The 20,287-nt window shown below is 46.4% G+C and overlaps 1 protein-coding gene and 1 non-coding gene across 5 annotated transcripts in view; both read left to right on the forward strand.

The window, feature by feature from the left end:
* Positions 1 to 456: 456 nt before the first annotated feature.
* Positions 457 to 20,287, forward strand: part of ATP6V1C2 (ATPase H+ transporting V1 subunit C2) — a 49,560-nt gene continuing 29,729 nt past the window's right edge. For 2 of the 4 annotated variants that reach the window (XM_001505923.4, XM_001505890.4), the window contains exons 1-4: positions 3,451 to 3,535; positions 3,728 to 3,886; positions 6,803 to 6,870; positions 17,198 to 17,283. In XM_001505923.4, the coding sequence (XP_001505973.1) occupies positions 3,758 to 3,886; positions 6,803 to 6,870; positions 17,198 to 17,283 (283 nt within the window). In that variant the 5' untranslated portion in view covers positions 3,451 to 3,535; positions 3,728 to 3,757. Of the gene's footprint in view, positions 619 to 3,450; positions 3,536 to 3,727; positions 3,887 to 6,802; positions 6,871 to 12,475; positions 12,569 to 17,197; positions 17,284 to 20,287 lie in introns of those variants that run through there. The other 2 variants (XM_029058680.2, XM_039912371.1) reach the window with 2 other exon arrangements.
* Positions 19,652 to 19,777, forward strand: MIR1329 (microRNA mir-1329). The gene has a single exon (NR_034622.1). It is a non-coding gene; the product is annotated as a microRNA mir-1329 (primary transcript).

The raw sequence follows: 20,287 nt of genomic DNA on the forward strand, positions 1-20,287 counted from the left end.
GGGAGGAGGAAGGGATGGAGGGGAGGAGGAGGGAAGGAGGGATGGAAAGGAAGAGGGATGGAGGGGAGGAGGGAAGGGAGGAGGGATGGAGGGAAGGGAAGGGGGGAGGAGGGATGGAGGGAAGAAAGAAAGAGAGAGGGATGGAGGGAAGGGAGGAGGGATGGAGGGAAGGAGGGGAGGTGGGAAGGGAGGAGGGAAGGGAAGAAGGTAGGAGGAGGGATGGAGGGAAAGGGAGGAAGGAAGGGGGAAAGGAGGAGGGAAGGGGAAAGGGAGGAGGGAGGGGAGAAGGGGTTAGGAGGGTGGGGAGGGAGGGCAGGAGAGGAGGAGGGCGGGCGGGCGGGGCGGTGATTCGGCCGGTCGGTCGGTCGGTCGGTCGGTCGGTCCGTCCACCCCCGGAGCCCCGCGCGGGATAAAAAGTGGGACGGGGCGGGGCCGGGCCGGGCCGGGCCGGAGGCAGAGGAGGCCGACAGCGGGAGCAGGCCAGCAGCCGCAGCCTGGGCACCCCGACCCCCGACCTCCATCCCCCAGACCCCGCACACCCCGCAGACCTCCGCCCCCCTCCCCCGGACCCCTCCTCCGGACCCGCTCCGGGTTATGCAAAGGGCTGGCCGGAGCCAGGTAAGGGCGAGGGGCCGGGGGGGGGGGGGGGCCGGAGGGTCCGGGGGGGTTTGGGGGCCGGGGGGGAGGAGCACCCAAGTCCACCTTGCCAGGTGACAGGACGAGGCATCGGCCGACACAGCCTTCCACCGGACCGGGACCGGACAGCACTGGCCAGGACAGGACCGGACAGTACAGGACCGGACAGTACAGGACCGGACAGAACCGGACCAGAGAGAACAGGACAGGACCGGACCGGACAGTATAGGACAGGACCGGACAGTATAGGACCGGACCGGACAGGAGCGGGGTGGCAGGCCGGGGCAGGGCGGGGGGCGTCGAGAGGGGCGCCCAGCACCGTCCCCGCCTGGCAAGAGCCCGGACCTGGGAGTCAGAGGACGTGGGTTCTCATCCCGCCTCCGCCACCTGTCCGCTTCGTACCCTTGGGCAAGCCGATTCCCTTCCCTGGGCCTCAGTTCCCTCATCTGTCAAATGGGGCTGAAGACTCTCAGCCCCAAGGGGGACAGCCCGATGACCCTGTATCTACCCCAGGGCTTAGAACAGTGCTTGGCGCATAGTAAGCGCTGAACAGATCCCATCATCATCTATTATGATGATTATTATTATATTAGGGGCAGGGCTGGGGGGGGGGAGAGCAGGAGGCTCAGGACCGGTACACGTTGGTGGCGGGAGCGAGAGGGGAAGGAGGAGGAGGAGGAGGAGGAAGAAGAAGAGGGTCGATGCGCCCCGAAGCTGTTTGACGCAAAGACGGGAGAAATGGTCATCGTTTCGTTTTGTCTTTACAAGGCGGCAGAGGCTTTAGTGACCTGGCCTCTGGCCTCCACTTTTCAAAACTCCCTTTCCCATCCTGCTTTCTCCTGCTAACCAAGCGAGCGTTAACCAGAGAGCTCGGAGAACACGAACCGAGTGGGGCCGGCGGGGCGGGGGGAGAGGGGAAGGAGGGTGTTTCATGATATTTGTCCAGCACTTAGAAAGTGCCTGGCACAGAGTAAGCACTTAACAAATACCATGGCAATTAATATTAAGCGCTTAGAACAGTGTCTGGCACAAAGTAAGTGCTTCACAAACACCATGATGATTATTAGTAAGTGCTTAGAACAGTGCCTGGCACAGATTAAGCACTTAACAAATACCATGGCAATTAATACTAAGCGCTTAGAACAGTGTCTGGCACAAAGTAAGTGCTTCACAAACACCATGATGATTATTAGTAAGTGCTTAGAACAGTGCCTGGCACCGAGTAAGCACTTAACAGATACCATGGCAATTATTATTAAGTGCTTAGAACAGTGCCTGGCACCAAGTAAGCACTTAACAGATACCATGGCAATTATTATTAAGCGCTTAGAACAGTGCCTGGCACCAAGTAAGCACTTAACAGATACCATGGCAATTATTATTAAGAGCTTAGAACAGTATCTGGCACAAAGTAAGTGCTTAACAAACACCATGATGATGATTAGTAAGTGCTTAGAACAGTGCCTGGCACAGAGTAAGCATTTAACAAATACCATGATGTTTATTAGTAAGCACTTATTACTACTACTAATAATAATAATGGGATTTGTTAAGCACTTACTATGTGCCAAGCACTGTTCTAAGCGCTTGGGTAGGTACAGGGTACTCAGGTTGTCCCACATGAGGCTCGCAGTCTTAATTTTACAGATGAGGGAACTGAGGCACAGAGAAGTGAAGTGGCCTGCCCAAGTTCACACAGCAGACGAGTGGCGGAGCCGGGAGTAGAACCCATGTCCTCTGACTCCCGAGCCCGTGCACTTTCCACTAAGCAACGCTGCTTCTCTATGTACCAGACACTGTTCTAAGCGCTGGGGTAGATAGAAGATAATCAGGTCGGACACATTCCATGTCCCACATTGGGGGAATCACAGTCTTAGTCCCTATTTTACAGGTGAGGGACCTCAGGCACAATTGTGACGTGACTTACCCAAGGTCACACAGCAGACAAATGGCAGAGCTGGGTGTGTGTGTTTGTGGGGAGGTGTTTGACCGGCAGAATTTCTGTGGTCAAAGGGTGGAGACTGAAACCCCCGGTGACCAGAGTTGGGACCCCTTCTTCTGGGTAAGGGGTGTGTGTGTGTATGTGTTTGAGCAGGGTGTTGGGGGGAGGGTTTGGGGGGGAAGAGGTCTTAAATAAGCAGGACTTTAGTGGTCAAAGGGTAGACGCTGAAATACCTGGGCACTAGAGTTGGGACCCCTCGGCCTGGTAAATTGTCTGTGCTAAGCCCCGGTTGTAGAGTTGCTGTTCTGGTGTTTCTCTCTAGACTGTGAACTTCTTGTGTGCAGTGGTCACGTCTACCAACTCTGTAGCACTGTGCTCTCCCCAGCTCTTAGTACACTGCTCTGCATACAGTAAGCACTCAATGCATACCACTGATTGATTTCAGAAGAGATTTTCCCAAAGCTGGCTGAGATCCCTTCTTCTTCCGTCTAGGTGAGAGGTTTGCTCAAATTCCCTAGATGACATTTTTCCCCCGGGGTCCTTCCCTTCCTTGTGACCCATAAATTCCCAAATAAATTGCCCCCACTAAACCCAAATAGTTTTGAAGACAGCCCATGGACTCCCTCCAAAATGTGCCATGCAGAGGAGAGCTTTAGGAAGAGAGGCAGCACCTGTGTAAGACAACCTCCTTGTTGTTATTAGTTTTATGAGGTCACACTGGGGTTTCTTATGTGAATGGAGAGATGGAAAGGCAAGGAAAAAAACTGCCCCTTCTTCCTCCTCCTGCTTCTCCTCCTTTTTCTCCTCCTCCTTCTCTTTCTCCTATTTCTCCTCCTCCTCTTCTTTCTCCTCCTTCTCCTCCTCCTTCCCTACCTTCTCCTCCTCCTTTTAGAACCGGCTGGAACAACCCAGCGGAGGGAGAAACTGCTGCAGTGCCCTCCCAGGTCTCAGAGCAAGGTAAAGGACATGGAAAACAAATGGATTTCCTTAGTAAACATGTCTTTATACAAGGCTCGCTCAGGCTGAAGAATAGAGAGGGGAAAAGATTCCAGTGCCAATTCAGTTCTGAGATAAGGGGCTGGGGAAAACTTTAGCTCATGCCTCCTTTTTGACCGAATGTATTTATTTGGTATTTTGTTTCAACTCCAGCAACTTTGGCTGTAAGGGAAGGCTTGAAGCATGGCTGAGTTTTGGCTGATTTCCGCTCCGGGAGATAAGGAGAATCTTCAAGCGCTGGAGCGGATGAACACGGTTACTTCCAAATCCAACCTGTCCTACAACACCAAATTCACCATCCCTGACTTCAAGGTAAAATCCAGGGGCAGAGGAGCGGAAGAACGGTTGGTTGGATGGATGGATGGGTCGGCTAGAAGGATGGGGGAAACAGGAGGTCTTTAGGAAGGAGAGCAAAGGAGAGGCTACTCTGTGGCTTTCAATCAGCCACAGGATAGGGATAGGGAGGATAGGGAGATGAGATGTATTAATCACAGAAGACCTTCCAGAGGAGATGTGATTTCAAAAGCTTTCCCTCCCGTGTGGTGCTTTTGAAAGGTGAAAAGGAGGAGGAGGAGGCAGCCACGAAAAGCAGAACTGTTTTGCAAAGTTGAGTTCGGGCACCCAATAAATTGGTAGTAAGAGATCTGGTGGAGGAAAATACATCGAGAAGGGGGAGAAACGTGGGTATCCTCATCATTTAATAGTATGATAGGTAATAAGATGAGAATAAGAGACAGAGAGGCTTAAGGCATTTGCTTCAGAAAAAGAAAATCAAAACATCAACTGTAAAAAGAGATTTATCTAAGTTGGAGCTGAAATGACATATCCACAAATGTGGTGTCTGTGTCACAATGCCTTGTGAATAAACTCCGAAAGACAGGGACGATATCATGTGTACTTTTGGGACAACACCTGCCATTTTATGGGCACTCAGTAAATATTACACAGAAAAAGAAAAAAGGGCCTATGAACCCATATTCCTAGATGTTCTGGGAGAGAGTCATGTTAAAAAAAAAGGGGGAGGTTGAGGAAATCGAGGAGCAGCGAGGTCTAGTGGATAGGGCATGGGCCTGGGAGTCAAAAAGACCTGGGTACTAATCCTGGCTCCACCACTTGTCTGCTGTGTGACTTTGGACAAGTCACTTCACTTCTCCGGGCCTCAGTTACCTCACCTGTAAAACGGGGATTAAGACCGTGAGCCATCTGTGGGACAAACCGAATATCTTGTATCTACCCCAACGCTTAGAACAGTGCCTGGCACATAGTAAGCACTTAAATGCCACAGTCGTTATTAAATACCACACTGATATAATATGATGAAATATTAGGCACTCCTTTGGAAGAAGTTGTATTTGTACTTTCTAGGAGTTCTCTGCCCTTTTTTCATAATTGTTTTCTGCAGCTGCTGGTTACAGTGTGAAAGACTTGCTCCCAACCTATTTTCTCCTTTGCTCCTGTGCTGTGTTTTAAAGATTGAATTTTTGACATTCCACAACACAGACCAACCATAAAATGTAAATCCTGTTCAAAAATGGATGGCAGTGCAAATTAAAAAAAGTCCCAGTAATTAAGGGAGCAGCCAAGAAACCAGAGAAAGGGACGGGTTGGAATATATATCTTGAAGCACAAATCAATCAATCAGTGGTAGTTACTGAATGCTCACTGTGTACGGACCAATGTACTAAGAGCTTGGGAGAGTGCGTTCCAATAGAGTCGGTCAACCCGGTCGTTGCCCACAAGGAGCTTACTGTCTAGTAGGGGATTAAAATATGAATAGATAATAAAATAGATATTAAAATAAATTATAGATCAGATCATTCGGGAGAGTGAAAGGATATGTACGTAAGCGCTGTGGGGCTGAGGGTGAGTATCAAGTGCTGAAGGGGTTCGGATCCAAGTCCACAGGCCATAGAGAAGGGAACGGGCGAATGGTATGCTATCCTGCCTTGATTACTGTATCAGCCTCCTTGCTGACCTCCCTACCTCCTGTCTCTCCTCACTCCAGTCCATACTTCACTCTGCTGCCCAGATCGTTTATTCTACAAAAACGTTCTAGTCCATATTTCCCCACTCCTCAAGAACCTCCGTTGGTTGCCCTCTACCTCCACATCAAACAGAAACTCCTCACCATCAGTTTTAAAGCACTCAATCAGCTTTCCCCCTCCTACCTCAACTCTCCACCCTCCTATTACAACCCAGCCTGCACACTTTGCTCTTCTAATGCCAACCTACTCACTGTACCTCAATTTCGTCCATCTCGCTTGGCAACCTCTCGCCCACATCCTGCCACTGGCCTGGAATGCCCTCACTTTTCAGATCTGCCAGTCATTTATTCTCCCCACCTTCCAAGTCTTATTGAGGTCTTCCCTAAGGCCTCATTTCCTCTTTTCCGACTCCCTTCTGCATCTCCCTGATTTGCTCCTTTTATTCACCATTCCCACCCCAGCCCTACAGCACTTATGTACTTATCCGTAATTTATTTATTTATTTACATTAATGCCTCTCTCTCCCCCTCTACACTGTAAGCTTGTTGTGGGTGGGGAATGTGTTATTTATACTGTTTTGTTGTACTCTCTCAAATATTTAGTACAGTGTTCTGTGCACAGTAAGCACTCACTACAGTTGATTAGCTGAAATGATGGCTTTGTCAGGGAAGGCTTCTTGGAAGCACAGTCAATGGAGAAAACTAGGCAGACTCTGGGTATTCAGATGGAATCAGTTTTGCCTACTCCATTGAGTTCTCTCTTGGGAAAGAATACTTTTATCTCATGGAAAGGTTACTATAGTCTGGATTTGTACTAAGTTAATCTTGAGGTGCAAACGAAATAAGGAGACAATCACAAAGGTACTCAACGGAATAATAACTGGGTGCCAATAATCCCTAATTTCTTAGTAAACTGGAAAAAAAAATGTGACTTGTTTGTTCAATGTCTCTCTGCTGCTTCAGTTTGAATTGAATATGATAATTATGTAAATCGGAGAAAGAAAACCGCAAAGAGGGAAAGCCCCTAGGGTGCAACATACAAATCTTCCTATGGCTAAAAAAAGTTGTCCATAATGTGAAAAAAGAATAGTTTCACTGAAGTAAAGCTCTAGCAAATTTCGAGAATTTGAATTAGTCCTTAATCAGGGCATACTTTTCGTAAGAGAAGTAATTCCGATAAAACATTAACAGCACGTATCTTGCCATAAGCTGTGAACATTTGATTTATTTATGGTCTTTTTTAGGTGGGGACATTGGATTCTCTTGTTAGTCTTTCAGATGAGTTGGGGAAACTGGATACCTTTGCTGAAAGGTAAAATAAACCTTATTTACTACATACAAGTGAGAAGCTGACATTGTTTTCACAGGACACAGTGTTCTTGTTTTAGCCAAACCCACACTTATCTAAATCTGGTTCTAGGGCTGGTCTGAAGAGGACAGGGTGTTTAACCCCCATTTAGACTACAGCAAGGTCAATCAGGTCACTCAGGGTGACTTGTCGATTTGCCTATGGGATTTGTCGTTGAAGAATCTAATCCCACAGAGAGGTAGCCCATTTCATGAGCTGTAGGAAGAAGAGTAGGGCTGTTGATGAAAGGTTCTCCAAAGGCAGAGGGTTTTTCCAAATGATCAGCATTTTCTGACCCCACGTTTCAAAATTTGGAGTGTCTGGGTCCCGTCTGCGTTTTTTAATCGATCATTCCACTTTACAGAGAATTGACAGGCACACTAATGAAATGATTCTGGCATTTTCAAGACTGCCTACAATCTAGAGGCTCCTAGGAACACGGTTTGAAGAAATGTGATCTGCAGAATTCATTTGTTCACTCACTCATTTTATTGAGTACTTACTGTGTACAAAGCACTGTACTAAATGCTTGGGAGAGTACAATATAAGCAATTAAACACTCAACATCCCTGCCCACAACGAGCTTACAGTCTAGAGGGGCAGCTTAATTGAATCAGGCATAAAATAGGAATTGGGAATCCTACAGTTGACTTATAATTTCACCACTAACACTTTGTTAGTTACTTTTAAGCTGCTCATGATGCATGGAACCTTGGACGGAAGCAGCATGGCCTAGTGGCTAAAAGAACGGCCCTGGGAATCAAAAGGACCTGAGTTCTAGTCCCGGCTTTGTCACTTGTCTGCCGTGTGACCTTCGTCAAGTCACTTCATTTCTCTGTGCCTCAGTTACCTCATCTGTAAAATGGGGATTAAGACTGGGAGCCCCATGTGGGACGCGGACTGTGTACAACCTGATCACGGTGTATCTATCCCAGCGCTTAGAACTGTGCCTGGCACAAAGTAAGGGCTTAACAAACACCATAAAAAAAATGCTCCAGGAATCTTAATCCAACACGTGTTGGAATTATAGAGTTAACATGTCAAAAAAATTATATGTCTAGGAATTTGGAGCAATGCAAATCCTGTAAAGTAACAGGAAATGCAAATGAAACAGACGTGTGCATGCGGAACACATGGGCAAAGCATACACACACGGTCATAATTCTCTGAAAAGTACTGCTTGAGTCTTTGAAACGTGCTGAAGTGCTATTGCATAAACAAACACTAGCTGTGCTTGTAACCTAGGCAGCATAAACCTGTCAGCACTGCTTCCTGCCAGGATAGCAGAGAAGGGACTGGAGTTCGCAAGGTGTATTGTTTCCACATCCTTTTATTATTTATTTACTCAGGGAGACTGAGTGTTTTTCCATGTAGCTTATAAGATGGTATTTGGTTCGCAGGACCTTTCCATTTGTTTATTTTTGATTTATTCCTTGGTGCTTTGCACACAGTAAACACTCAATAAATACGATGGAATGAATGAATGACTGAATGCTGCGGTTTTGGATCAACTTGTTTTTTGCTGAGTACCGTATTAGTCCTTGATGTCTTATATTTTCACCTTTAAAGACGGCGTATGTTTTGCGCTTTTGTATATTTGGGTCCTCTCCTCTTAACCAGGTTACCAGTACCTTGCCTGAAATATTAAATCGCTTGAGCGCAAGTTACCCTTGTCACTTCGCGTATTATGTATGACATGGATTAAATACTAGGTGCTGAGTGTTTACAGTTAACACTCATTTAGGATCTATTATCAGGCACTCCTGCCAATTTCTGCAGTATTGAAATGCTATCTAATTCAAAGCAGCGTAGTGTAGTGGAAAGAGCATGGGTCTGGGAGTCAGGGCACCTAGGTTATAATCCCAGCTCTGCCATTTACCTGCTGTGCAACCTTGGGAAGGTCGCTTAACTTCTCTGGGCTTCAGTTCCCTCATCCGCAAAATGGTTTAGTGTAAAGAGCCCGGGCTTGGGAGTCAGAGGTCGTGGGTTCTAATCCTGGCTCTGCCACTTATCGGCTATGTGACTTCGGGCAAGTCACTTCACTTCTCTGTGCCTCAGTTCCCTCAATTGTAAAATGGGGAGTAAGACTGTGAGCCCCACGTGAGACAACCTGATTACCTTGTATTTACTTCAGCGCTTAGAACAGTGCTTGGCACATAGTAAGTGCTTAACAAATGCCATAATTATTATTACCCTTTCTTCTTTCTACTTAGACCGTGATCCATGTGGGTCCTAATTATTCATTCATTCATTCATTCAATCTTATTTATTGAGCACTTACTGTGTGCAGAGAACTGTACTAAGCACTTGGGAAGTACAGTTCAGCAAGTAGAGACGATACCTGCCCACAACAGGCTCACTTCTACCTACCCCAGTGCTTAACAAATACCACAGTTATTTGAGCTTAATTAGAGTATCTTTAAATTTCATTTTTGTCTGGACACCTGTTTTAAAATAATTTTACATGGGCCTTCTCTTTAATGTGCAATTGATTTTCTGTTCTCAAGTGGCCAGTTGCAGCAGTAGATGTTTATATACTTCAACTTATTTCCAGCCTTACACTGTGAAGCGCATACACCTGTCCTACCTAGAATTGAGGGGAGCAACAGAAAATAAGAAGGGGGCAAATCCTGGCTGAGCCAGAGCAGTTGGTCTAGTGGAGATAATATAAGTCTGGGACACAGGACCTGGGTTCCCAATCCAGCTCCTCCATTCACTGGTTGTGCATCCTTCCCACTCTTCGGAAACTTCTACTGATTGTTCGTTCCTCCCTCCATCAAGCAGAAGCTCCTGATCACCGGCTTGAATAATAACTTTGGTGTTGTTAAGCGTTGACTCTGCACTGTCTTCCCCTCTAGACTGCAAGCTCACTGTGGGTAGGGAGTGTGTCTGTTTATTGTTGAACTGTACTCTCTCAAGCGCTTAGTACAGTGTTTGCAAACAGCACTCAATAAATATGATTGACTGACTGAGTGACCTGGGACTCACAGTCTAAATAAGAAAAGCAGGTATTGGATCCCCATTTTACAGATGAGAAAAACTGAAGCACATAGAAGTTAAGTGACTTGTCCAAGGTCATTCATTCATTCAATAGTATTTAATGAGTGCTTACTATGTGCAGAGCACTGTACTAAGCGCTTGGAATGTAAAATCGGCAACAGATAGAGACAGTCCCTGCCCTTTGACAGGCTTACAGTCTAATCGGGGGAGACAGGCAGACAAGAACAATGGCAATACATCATACAGCAGGTATGTAACAGAACCGGAATCAGAACACGGGTCCTCTAACTCCCAGGTGCCTGCTCTTTCCACCGATAATAATAATAATAATAATGGTATTTGTTAAGCACTACTATGTGCAAAGCACTGTTCTAAGTGCTGGGGGATACAAAGTGAGCAGGTTGTCCCACGTGGGGCACACAATCAATCCCCATTTTACAGATGAGGTAACAGGCAAAGAGAGGCCTCAAAGTCACACAGCTGACAAGCAGCGGAGCCGGGATTAGAACCCATGACCTCTGACTCCCAAACCCAGGCTCTTTCCACTGAGCCTCGCTGCTTCTCTGGTCATGCTGGGCTCAGTTGGCTCTCTCCGCATTAAGTATCCTCCCAATATCCCCCAGTTTGGGCACTTTGCTCCTCTCAAGTCAAGATACCTTGCTTATCCTTCGTCTCTCCTGTCACCGGCCTCATGCTCACGCCCCCTCTCCTGCCTGAAACTCACTCCCCTTTCACATCCAGCAATCCACGTCTCTCCCCATCTTCAAAGCCCTTCTGGAATCTATTTCCTCCAGAAGTCTTTTCCTAAAGGACTGCCTTCCCACAAGGGATACTACAGAACTTCCAAATCACTTTTATACTTGGTAACATCCCTTCCCTGGCACTTATTAATATATATAATTTATTCTCTATTACTTCCTCCTACCTCTAATGTATTTGAGGGTCTGCCTCTCCCTCTAGATTGTAAACTCCTGAGTGGCAAAGATCGGTCTCCTAATTCTATTGCACTCTTTTAAGCGTTTAGTACAGTGCCCTACACGCAATAGGCACTCGATACATAATATCGATTGTTAATTTATCTGGGCCTCGGTATCTTCATCTCTATGGCGTACTTCTTCCTCATTTTGGGGGATGTTGTGAGGACAAAATGAGATTATTGATAGGATTGCACTATGGAAAAATAAAAATGCGGTACATATTTAAGGTTGTTAAAAGGCTTTGAGCCCTACTCTTTAGGGGCTGCAGCACCTGACCACCATTTTAAGAAAAAATACAGTGGGCTGGCTATTGAGTGCAGTCAGTCAATCAGTGGTATTTATTTACTACTTACTGGGTGCAGAGCATCATACTAAGTGCTTGGGAAAGTGCCATACAAGAGAGTCGGTAGTCACGTCTCCTGCCCACAGGAGTTTACCTTCTAGAGGGGAAGACAGATATTAAAATAAATTATGGATATGTACTTAAGTGCTATGGGGCCGAGAGTGGAGTGAAACCAAGTGCTTAAAGAGTACAGATCTAGGCGCATAAGTGAAGGCAGAGGGAGTAGGGGGAAATGATAAGCAGTGTGGCTCAGTGGAAAGAGCACGGGCTTGGGAGTCAGAGGTCACGGGTTCGAATCCCGGCTCCGCCACTTGTCAGCTGTGTGACTGTGGGCAAGTCACTTCACTTCTCTGTGCCTCAGTTACCTCATCTGTAAAATGGGGATTAACTGTGAGCCTCACGTGGGACAAACTGATTACCCTGTATCCACCCCAGCACTTAGAACGGTACTCTGCACATAGTAAGCGCTTAACAAACACCAACGTGAAATGAGGGCTTAGTTAATGCTTGGCACAGAGTAAGCACTTAACAAATACCATGATTATTATTATAATTGTGATATTTGTCTAGCACTTACTGTGTGCCAGGCACTGTACTAAGTGCCGGGGCGGATAGAAACAAATCGGGTTGGACACAGTCCCACGCGGGGCTCACAGTCTTAATCCCCATTTTACAGATGAGGTAACTGAGGCCCAGAGAACTGAAGTGACTTGCCTAGGGTCACACAGCAGACAAGTGGCAGAGCTGGGATTAGAACCCGGGTCCTTCTGACTCCCAGGCCGGTCCTCTATACACCAGGTCACTCTAAAGGCCCCTTGAGGGTGTGATTTTAGTAAGGTTTTGAAGTGGGGCGAGTGGTGATATGTAGCATAGGAATGGGGAGGGAGTTTCAGGCCAGAGGGAATCACGTTTGCTTAGATATCCTGAGGACTAAGATGAACGTGAGATCGCGGCATATCTATTATTTAATGCTCCTAAATATGACCGTGCTCTGTGCTACACTCAAGGATATTTTTCAAAGTCTCAGACCGACCCAGGAAAACCATACCAATTTATCGGAGGCACTCAAAAGGCAGGGAGTGTGGCTTTGAGTGCCTTAGCCATCCTTAGCCTTAGCCAGCTGCCGGCTATCAGCACTTGCCAGCCCCGTTCATTTGCAGAGTGATTTTCAAGTACTTATTCCCGAGGCCTCTTTGCCGCAGGCCATGCTGTTGTCCCCGCCATTAGTGAGATGAGGAAGCAGTGAGACAAAGAGGTGACTTGGCCAGGGTTGGGCCTTGTGAGTCAGCAGCAGGACAGAGTGCCAGCCTTGTGTTCCAGCCAGTGGACCTCCCTCCTCCAGGTAAACTGAGCCATGGACTCTCGATTAAGAAAGGCCCAGCCTGTCCCCTCTTGCTATTTGGGAATGAAAGGAGATCATTAATGATGAGCCTCAGTAGTAGAAATTCGAGCTTGCCGTGGCATTATCACTTCACTCTGTGTAATAATGATGGTGTTTGTTAAAGTGCTTACTGTGTGCCAAGCACTGTTCTAATCGCTGGGGTAGATACAAGGTAATCCGGTTGTCTCATGTGGGGCTCACGATCTTAATCCCCATTTTACAGGTAGGGAATTGAGGCACAGAGAGGTTAAGTGACTTGCCCAAGGTCCCGCAGCAAAGTAGAGGATCAAGATTAGAACCCATGACCTCTGACTCCCAAGCTTCTGCTCTTTCCACTAAGTCATGCTGCCCTGTCTTATACTCTCACATTTTCTCTGGAGTTTTCCTAGGCTTTTGGTTTTTGGGGTTTTGTTTTTTTGTTTGTTTGTTTTTTTTGCCAGATGCCTCAGTTACTATTTGTTTTTAAGAGAGTCATTCAATTCAGCTGACTCTGCAGGTTCATTCAATAGTATTTATTGAGCGTTTTACTATGAGCAGAGCACTGTACTAAGCGCTTAAAATGTACAAATCGGCAACAGATAGAGACAGTCCCTGCCCATTGTCGGGCTCACAGTCTAATCGGGGAGACGGACAGACAAAAACAATGGCAATAAATAGAATCAAGGGGATATACATCTCATTAAAACAGTAGCAATGAATAGAATCGAGGGGATGTACAACTCATTAACGAAATAAATTACCATGATCACCCAGATAATTAAGGTAAAATTTGGCTTTTCCACAGAAAGATCTAGAGGATGGAGGGAAGAGTGGCATTAACACTTACTCTGCAGTTGACATTTTCTTATTCTATTATTCAATCATATTTATTGAGTGCTTACTGTGTGCGAAGCACTGTTCCAAGCTCTTGGAAAGTAGAACAACGGGGTCACAATCTCTCACGTTTCCCCTGGGCTTCCTGCTACTATGTCCTAGGATTCTGTTTGCCAAATGCCGCAATTATTATTTGCTTTTAAGATAAAGTTATTCGATTCAGACTGGCTCTACGAGTCAACGTTTTACCTATAGAGTTAAAGTAAAATTCGGCTTTTGCCCAAAAGATCTAGAGGATGGAGGGAAAGTGGGAATTTGGCCTCCAATATTTAATCAAAGCTTCTTTGGACTGAAACTTGAATTCACACCTTATACCCATTGTTTCCTTTGTAACCATTGTCACTGAGGTGGTCAGGGACCCATAATGGCCTGGGTTTCCCTTCTTATGTAAAATGACGCTGGGCTATTTAGTGTTTTTTAATTTGAAAGTCTCCTGTTACTGGAAAACAAATGCTACTGCTTGTTCTTGTTCTTGTTTTCCAAAAGAGCTTCCAATTACTCTTCCCTCCTTCAAAGTTTTATTGAAGACACATCTCCTCCAAGAGGCCCTCCCAGACTAAGCCCTACCTTTCCTCATCCCCCACTCCCTTCTGCGTCTGACTTGTTCCCTTTGCTCTTCCCCACTCCCAGCCCACCAACACTTATGTACATACCTGTAATTATATTTATTTGTACCGGTGTCTGTCTCCCCCACCTTGACTGTAAGCCCATTGTGGGCAGGGAATCTGTTTATTGTTGTGTTGTACTCTCCCAAGTGCTTGGTAAGGTGCTGTGCGCACAGGTAAGGGCTCAATAAATACCACTGAATGAATGAAATATACCTAAAATGTGTTAGGTTACAGTGGTTTCTTCCTACTCACCTATTTCTGGGGTGGTCCAATTGGGAAATCAATGAAGAGTTTTGAATGCTTAGTGTATGTAAAGCACTGAACTCGCCCCTCTCTCCAAGTATCTCTAATGATTGTCTATCCATCCCCGTGTCAAGCGGATCTCCAGTGAATTCAAGGCCCTCAGTCAACTGTCTCCAAACAGTCGTATTTATTGAGTGCTTACTCTGTGCAAAGCACTGGACTAAGTGCTTGAGGGAGTACAATATAGAGTTGGCACTCTCCCTCCTATTTATCCTCACTCCTCCTACTGCAACTCAGATCACGCCCTTTGCTCCTCTAATACTAACTACTCAGTGTCCCTTACTCTAAACTCATCCCCTGTCAACTCCATGCTCATCCCCTCTCTCATAATAATAATAATAATGTTGGTATTTGTTAAGCACTCATTATGTGCAGAGCACTGTTCTAAGCACTGGGGTAGATACAGGGTCATCAGGTTGTCCCACGTGAGGCTCACAGTCTTCATCCTCATTTGACAGATGAGGTAACTGAGGCACAGAGAAGTTAAGTGATTTGCCCACAGTCACACAGCTGCCAAGTGGCAGAGGTGGGATTCGAACCCATGACCTCTGACTCCCAAGCCCGGACTCTTTCCACTGAAATCCTACATATCCAACAGACAGCATTCTCCCCATCTTCTAAACCCACTAAAATCATATCTCCTCCAGGAGGCCTTCCGTGACTAAGATCTCAGTGTGGCTCGATGGCAGAGCCGCAGGCCAGAAAGCTGGAGGTCCCGGGTTCGAGGCCTGGCTCTGACACACGTTCCCTTTGTGGCCTTGCGCAAGTCACTTAATAATAATAATAATAATAATGTTGGTACTTGTTAAGTGCTTACTATGTGCAGAACACTGTTCTAAGCACTGGGGTAGATACAGGGTAATCAGGTTGTCCCACGTGAGGCTCCCAAGTTAATCCCCATTTTGCAGATGAGGTAACTGAGGCACAGAGAAGTGAAGTGACTTGCCCACAGTCACACAACTGACAAGTGGCGGAGCCGGGATTCGAACTCATGACCTCTGACTCCCAAGCCCGTGCTCTTTCCACTGAGCCACGGAAAGCTCCTTGAGGTCAGGGATGATGCCTAACAACTGCAGGATACTCTTCCAACCTCATAGTGCCTTTCACCAATTAAATGCTCAATAAACACCAGAGTACCAAACACTGTACTAAGCGCTGAGGTCGATACAAGTTAACAGATCGGACCCAGTCCCTGTCCCACATGGAACTCACGGTCTAGAGGAGAGGGAGAGCAGGTATTGAGTTAGAAGACTAGACTAAACTAGTTAGGAGACTAGATCCCTGCCCATAGTAAGTATACGTACATTAATTTATATTAATGTCTGTCTCATCCTCTAGTCTTTAAGCACATGGTGGGGAGGGAATGTGTCTGTTATATTGTACCGGGGAAGCAGCGTGGCTCAGTGGAAAGAGCCTGGGCTTCGGAGTCAGAGGTCATGGGTTCGACTCCCGGCTCTGCCACTTGGCAGCTGTGTGACTGTGGGCAAGTCACTTCACTTCTCTGGGCCTCAGTTACCTCATCTGGAAAATGGGAATTAACTGTGAGCCTCACGTGGGACAGCCTGATTACCCTGTATCTACCCCAGAGTACTATATACTCTCCACATAGGAAGCACTTAGCAAATACCAACATTATTACTCTCCCAAGCTCTTAGTACAGTGTTCTGCACACAGTAAGCACTCAATAAATACAGTTGGCTCACTGACTGATCTGTGCCTTCAAGGAGCCGACAACCTTGTTGGGGTATATAGGTTTCTTCGGATCATCGTTGGATTCAAACTGGATATGAGAGCAGCGTCGCCCCAGAGTTGCAGACAGAGTATGCTCAGTTCCGTCACAGCTCGTGTTTTCACTGCATACTTTGATTAAAAACTTCGTTAGGCAGAAAAGGAGTTTTCGACCCAACTCCTTGAGTATGGTGCACTGTGATGCCGGCATGGAGGAGGTTTTGTGTCCTCATAATAGGAGAACTGGGTGTAGTGTGCACAAAATGTAGCATTTGCTGATGATACATAGGGTGTGCAGTGAGAGGACAGTGAAAGAAGTTCATGCTGAATAAAGCCAGAAGACTGTGTTCTGCATTTCCAGGTAAATGGTCTGAGTCCGCCCGCCTCCGGGCACGGGAGTCCTTCTGCAGACCTTAATTAGATTGTACCTCAGCCAGGAGGGGAGCGCTGCAACATCAAAGTAATTTGCACAATATTTTATCATTTAGGTGTGCCCGATTTATAGTCTCGCGCCGCCTTGGAGACCTGAATCCCTTTATTCCGAGCCATTTCACTTCTGTCTCCTAGTGGATAGAGTGCGGGCCTAGGAGTCAGAAGGACGTGCCGCTTTTCTGTGGGGTGACTGTGGGCAAGTCACTTCACTTCTCTGGGCCTCAGTTACCTCATCTGTAAAATGGGATGAAGACTGTGAGTTCACTGTGGCACCTTGTCCAACCCAATTACCTTGTATCTACCCCAGTGCTCAGTACAGTGCTGGGCTCATAGTAAGTACTTAACAAATACCACAATTATTATTATTATTATCAAATCAGCAGCCTAGACTGCTGTAACACTGGCTCAGACTGTAGACTGTAAGCTCGTTGTAGCAGGGAATGTGTCTGGTTATATTGTACTTCCCAAACACTTTAAAGAGTGCTCTGCACACAGTAAGGGCTCAATCAGTACAACCGTGTTATGTGAGTGTACGTCTCAGTGCTTAGTCCATACCAACCGCTTAATCGAGACAACCTGCCCCCCTCCTACTAAAAGGGTATTTTATCCTCTACTGACTGATTTTCTTTCTCTCCTTCCCTGAAAGTCTTATAAAGAAGATGGCACAGTGTATAGTAGAAGTGATGGAAGATGCGAAGGGTAAAGTTCAGGAAAACCTACTGGCTAATGGAGGTAGGTAACTGCAGAGCTTCCTTCTGTGGACCGGGGCCTCTGTGAATTGGGAGGAAAAAGAATCACTGGCTACACAAATGTAAAGAATCCAAGCAAGTTCTGTGACTAGCAAAGAATCAGACTCGCTCTGGCCCCTGGGACAAATATAATTTAAAAGTCTTCTGTTTGATGGGCTCACATTGGGCTCAAGGTGATATATCTTTTCATTTTGGACAATCCATAGACTCTGAGGAGACCCAAGACTCAACAAATGTTGGCTCAGTTCACCATTCAAATAAAAATACCCGGTCAGATGCTCTCTGCCTTCACCTATTAGGGCTGCCTTTCAACTTTTATCTGTTTTTGTTTTTAGCTTGTTTGCAAGCTTATCTTGATGTACTCTGACTCACCTGATACTTCAGCAGCTAATATTGCATAGGATTGCCCCTCCTCAACCTTGATTTTTTTCACTGCCACTAGTGATCAGTTTATTCGTTGATTCCTGTGTGGAGCTGTAACTGAAACACTAAGGACAGTTACGAGGCATATTTGGATGTTCAAAATGGATATCTGAAATTGTGACCAAATATCCTGTTGCAGCAGGAGAAATCCACTTTAGTTTAGGGCCTCGTTCTCACCAGGGAGAAAACCAGACGCTGAATAGCCCCAATTTCAGCATTCCAGTTTTCTGTTCCAGTCCTCCAGTCTTCCATTTCCTGTGAGGTAACTGAAGCCAACCTCAGAAAGTTGTTCTCATGAAAAATGAGATCATCTAAATCCAGGCCAACCTCCCTTGGCTGGGTTATGCCACCCAACCAGTAAATGCTACCCCTCCACCCATTCCTCTGTGGGCACTTCCATCTCCTCCCATTCAATGGGCCCAGTTATGAAGACTATCTTCTCCAGGCCTCTTCCTTCAGGGTTCTGCCTGATGTTCCTGGTTTCGCACTCAGTGGGGTGAGGGTGGAGGGAGGCAGAGGTGGAGGTTGGAATGGACTGAAATGCTATAATACCATGCCCGAGTTGCCCCCAGTAGCTGTGGGGCCCTTACCCAATCCGAGAACCATTTTTCTCTTGGGCAGCCAGCTGGAGCCGCCCTGACCTTAAGTGGGTGAGAGGTGGTGCGTGCAATGTGCGTACGATGTTGGATGGCATCAAAGGTGAATACCGAATACGGAGGAAGTTATGTACACAAAAGAAGTAGCGTGTTTGGAAATAAATAAGATACGTAGTTCCAGTGGGTACCCACTGATGTCCTCTAATGCACTAGGCATTGTAAGTGTGTAACTAACTATGCAGCAGCACCAAAGCCATTGTGATTGTCCGGCATAGGTGCCAGCTTTTCATTTGGAGTTCAGGGGCGAAGAGGGGACGGTGTTTCAGAGGGAATAGGGCCCGGGAGGGCATGGGATTCAAAGAGCTAATTGGTTAGAAGACCACTAGCTGAGTTTTTTTCAACCCTCGTTAGAAATTCTCAAGTCATGTCCACGATGAACAAGGCCGCGAGTCCAGCTCAAAAGCCTGTGTGGGCCACTGCCCCCATGAAGTTGGCACCTAGGATTGCTGGCCTGATACTCATAATCACGGTATTTGTTAAATACGTACTACTTGCCAGGGGCTGTACTAAGCCCTGGATCTCAACTGCAAGAGGCCTGAGCGGGCCAACTTGGGGTGAGGACACCCTTCTCTAAATTGTAAACTTGTTGTGGATAGGAAACGCATCTACCAACTCTGTTGTATTGTGCTCTTTCAAGCACTTAGTACAGTGCTCTGCCCACAGGAAGTGTTCAGTAAGTACCAGTGATGATGATGATGGTGATGATGGGCCTTCCTGTCCCTGCCCAAGCCTGGTCTGCTTCTCCCAGGCCAGCCAGAACCCAGTCTCTGGACCAAGCCAAGGCTGTAGAATAGTGAGAGCCTGAAGAGGCCGTTCTCTGAGTCTTGGGAATTAGTTTTCCTTCTCCACTGATGTAGTAAATCAGCGCTTGAGACGACATCCATCTTTGTGGGGTGCAGCCTAAGAAAAACTGCATCTCAAACATTTAACATATAATAACACTTCGGGGACTTCTGGACTTGGGAATTTGGGGAGTTTTAAAAAAAATCAATGGTTTGGTCCTAGAAACTTATGTTTTAGCGTATTTATGTGTGTGGGTGTGTGTGAGTGTGGTTTCTGTTTTCTTTTTTCCAAAAATGCCAAATAAGGTATTAGATCACTTGTTTAAAATGGAATCTCCTCGTCCTCAGTCTGTGTTAGCATCTTTCTCCTTTTATTAACAAACTTACCTTATTACATTGCAGGGTTGAAGGAGAAAATGAAATGTTTAAAGAGTAGGTGGGGTGCCGTGGTTGTGTGCCTCTAAGTGTGTGTCCCAGAGCGATTCTTAAGGAGGAATCTCAATCTGGTTGTAGGGGTACAGTGATCAGGTTACGATGGATTTCTCAAGTAACAACCTCGTAGCTCGGTCACGATATCCATATGACTCGAAGAGCAACAATTTTGGTCCCGTTCCTCATTTTCTCTCTCTTCCCTTCCTGGCTAACAGCTCTGGATGCGACAGGGGCAATTCGGTATCGGTTAGCCGTGCAGAGTTCACGATGAAAACCGCATTACCTTGATGAAATTCCCATTTTTTTCTTTTTTGACCATTCAGTCTAATGGAATAACCTTTCCGAGACGATAACCCCTTCAGTTAGCTTGCTGACATGGTGACTGATTTCACACATCTCAGTGCTGTTTGCTGTTAAATACTCATCTGTTGGCATCCATCTGTGGGAACCAGTGCTCAGATGTCCTGTGTGGTCAACCCGGGCTTTTTGAAAGCGTGAAGGAGCTCTCTGCTTTTATTATCGTTCATCTTCCCACTCGGATCGTTCCTAGTTAGGCCAGGATTATAATACCATAATTCAAAATCGTCAGTGATGCCAGCATACCCCAAACCCACATTGCTGGTGCAGAATACCTTCATTAATTCAGATGTCATTAATCATTTTAGATCAAAATTGGAATTAGTACTAACCCCCT

Source organism: Ornithorhynchus anatinus, chromosome 1 (genome assembly GCF_004115215.2).
Source record: "Ornithorhynchus anatinus isolate Pmale09 chromosome 1, mOrnAna1.pri.v4, whole genome shotgun sequence".
Classification (NCBI taxonomy): domain Eukaryota; kingdom Metazoa; phylum Chordata; class Mammalia; order Monotremata; family Ornithorhynchidae; genus Ornithorhynchus; species Ornithorhynchus anatinus.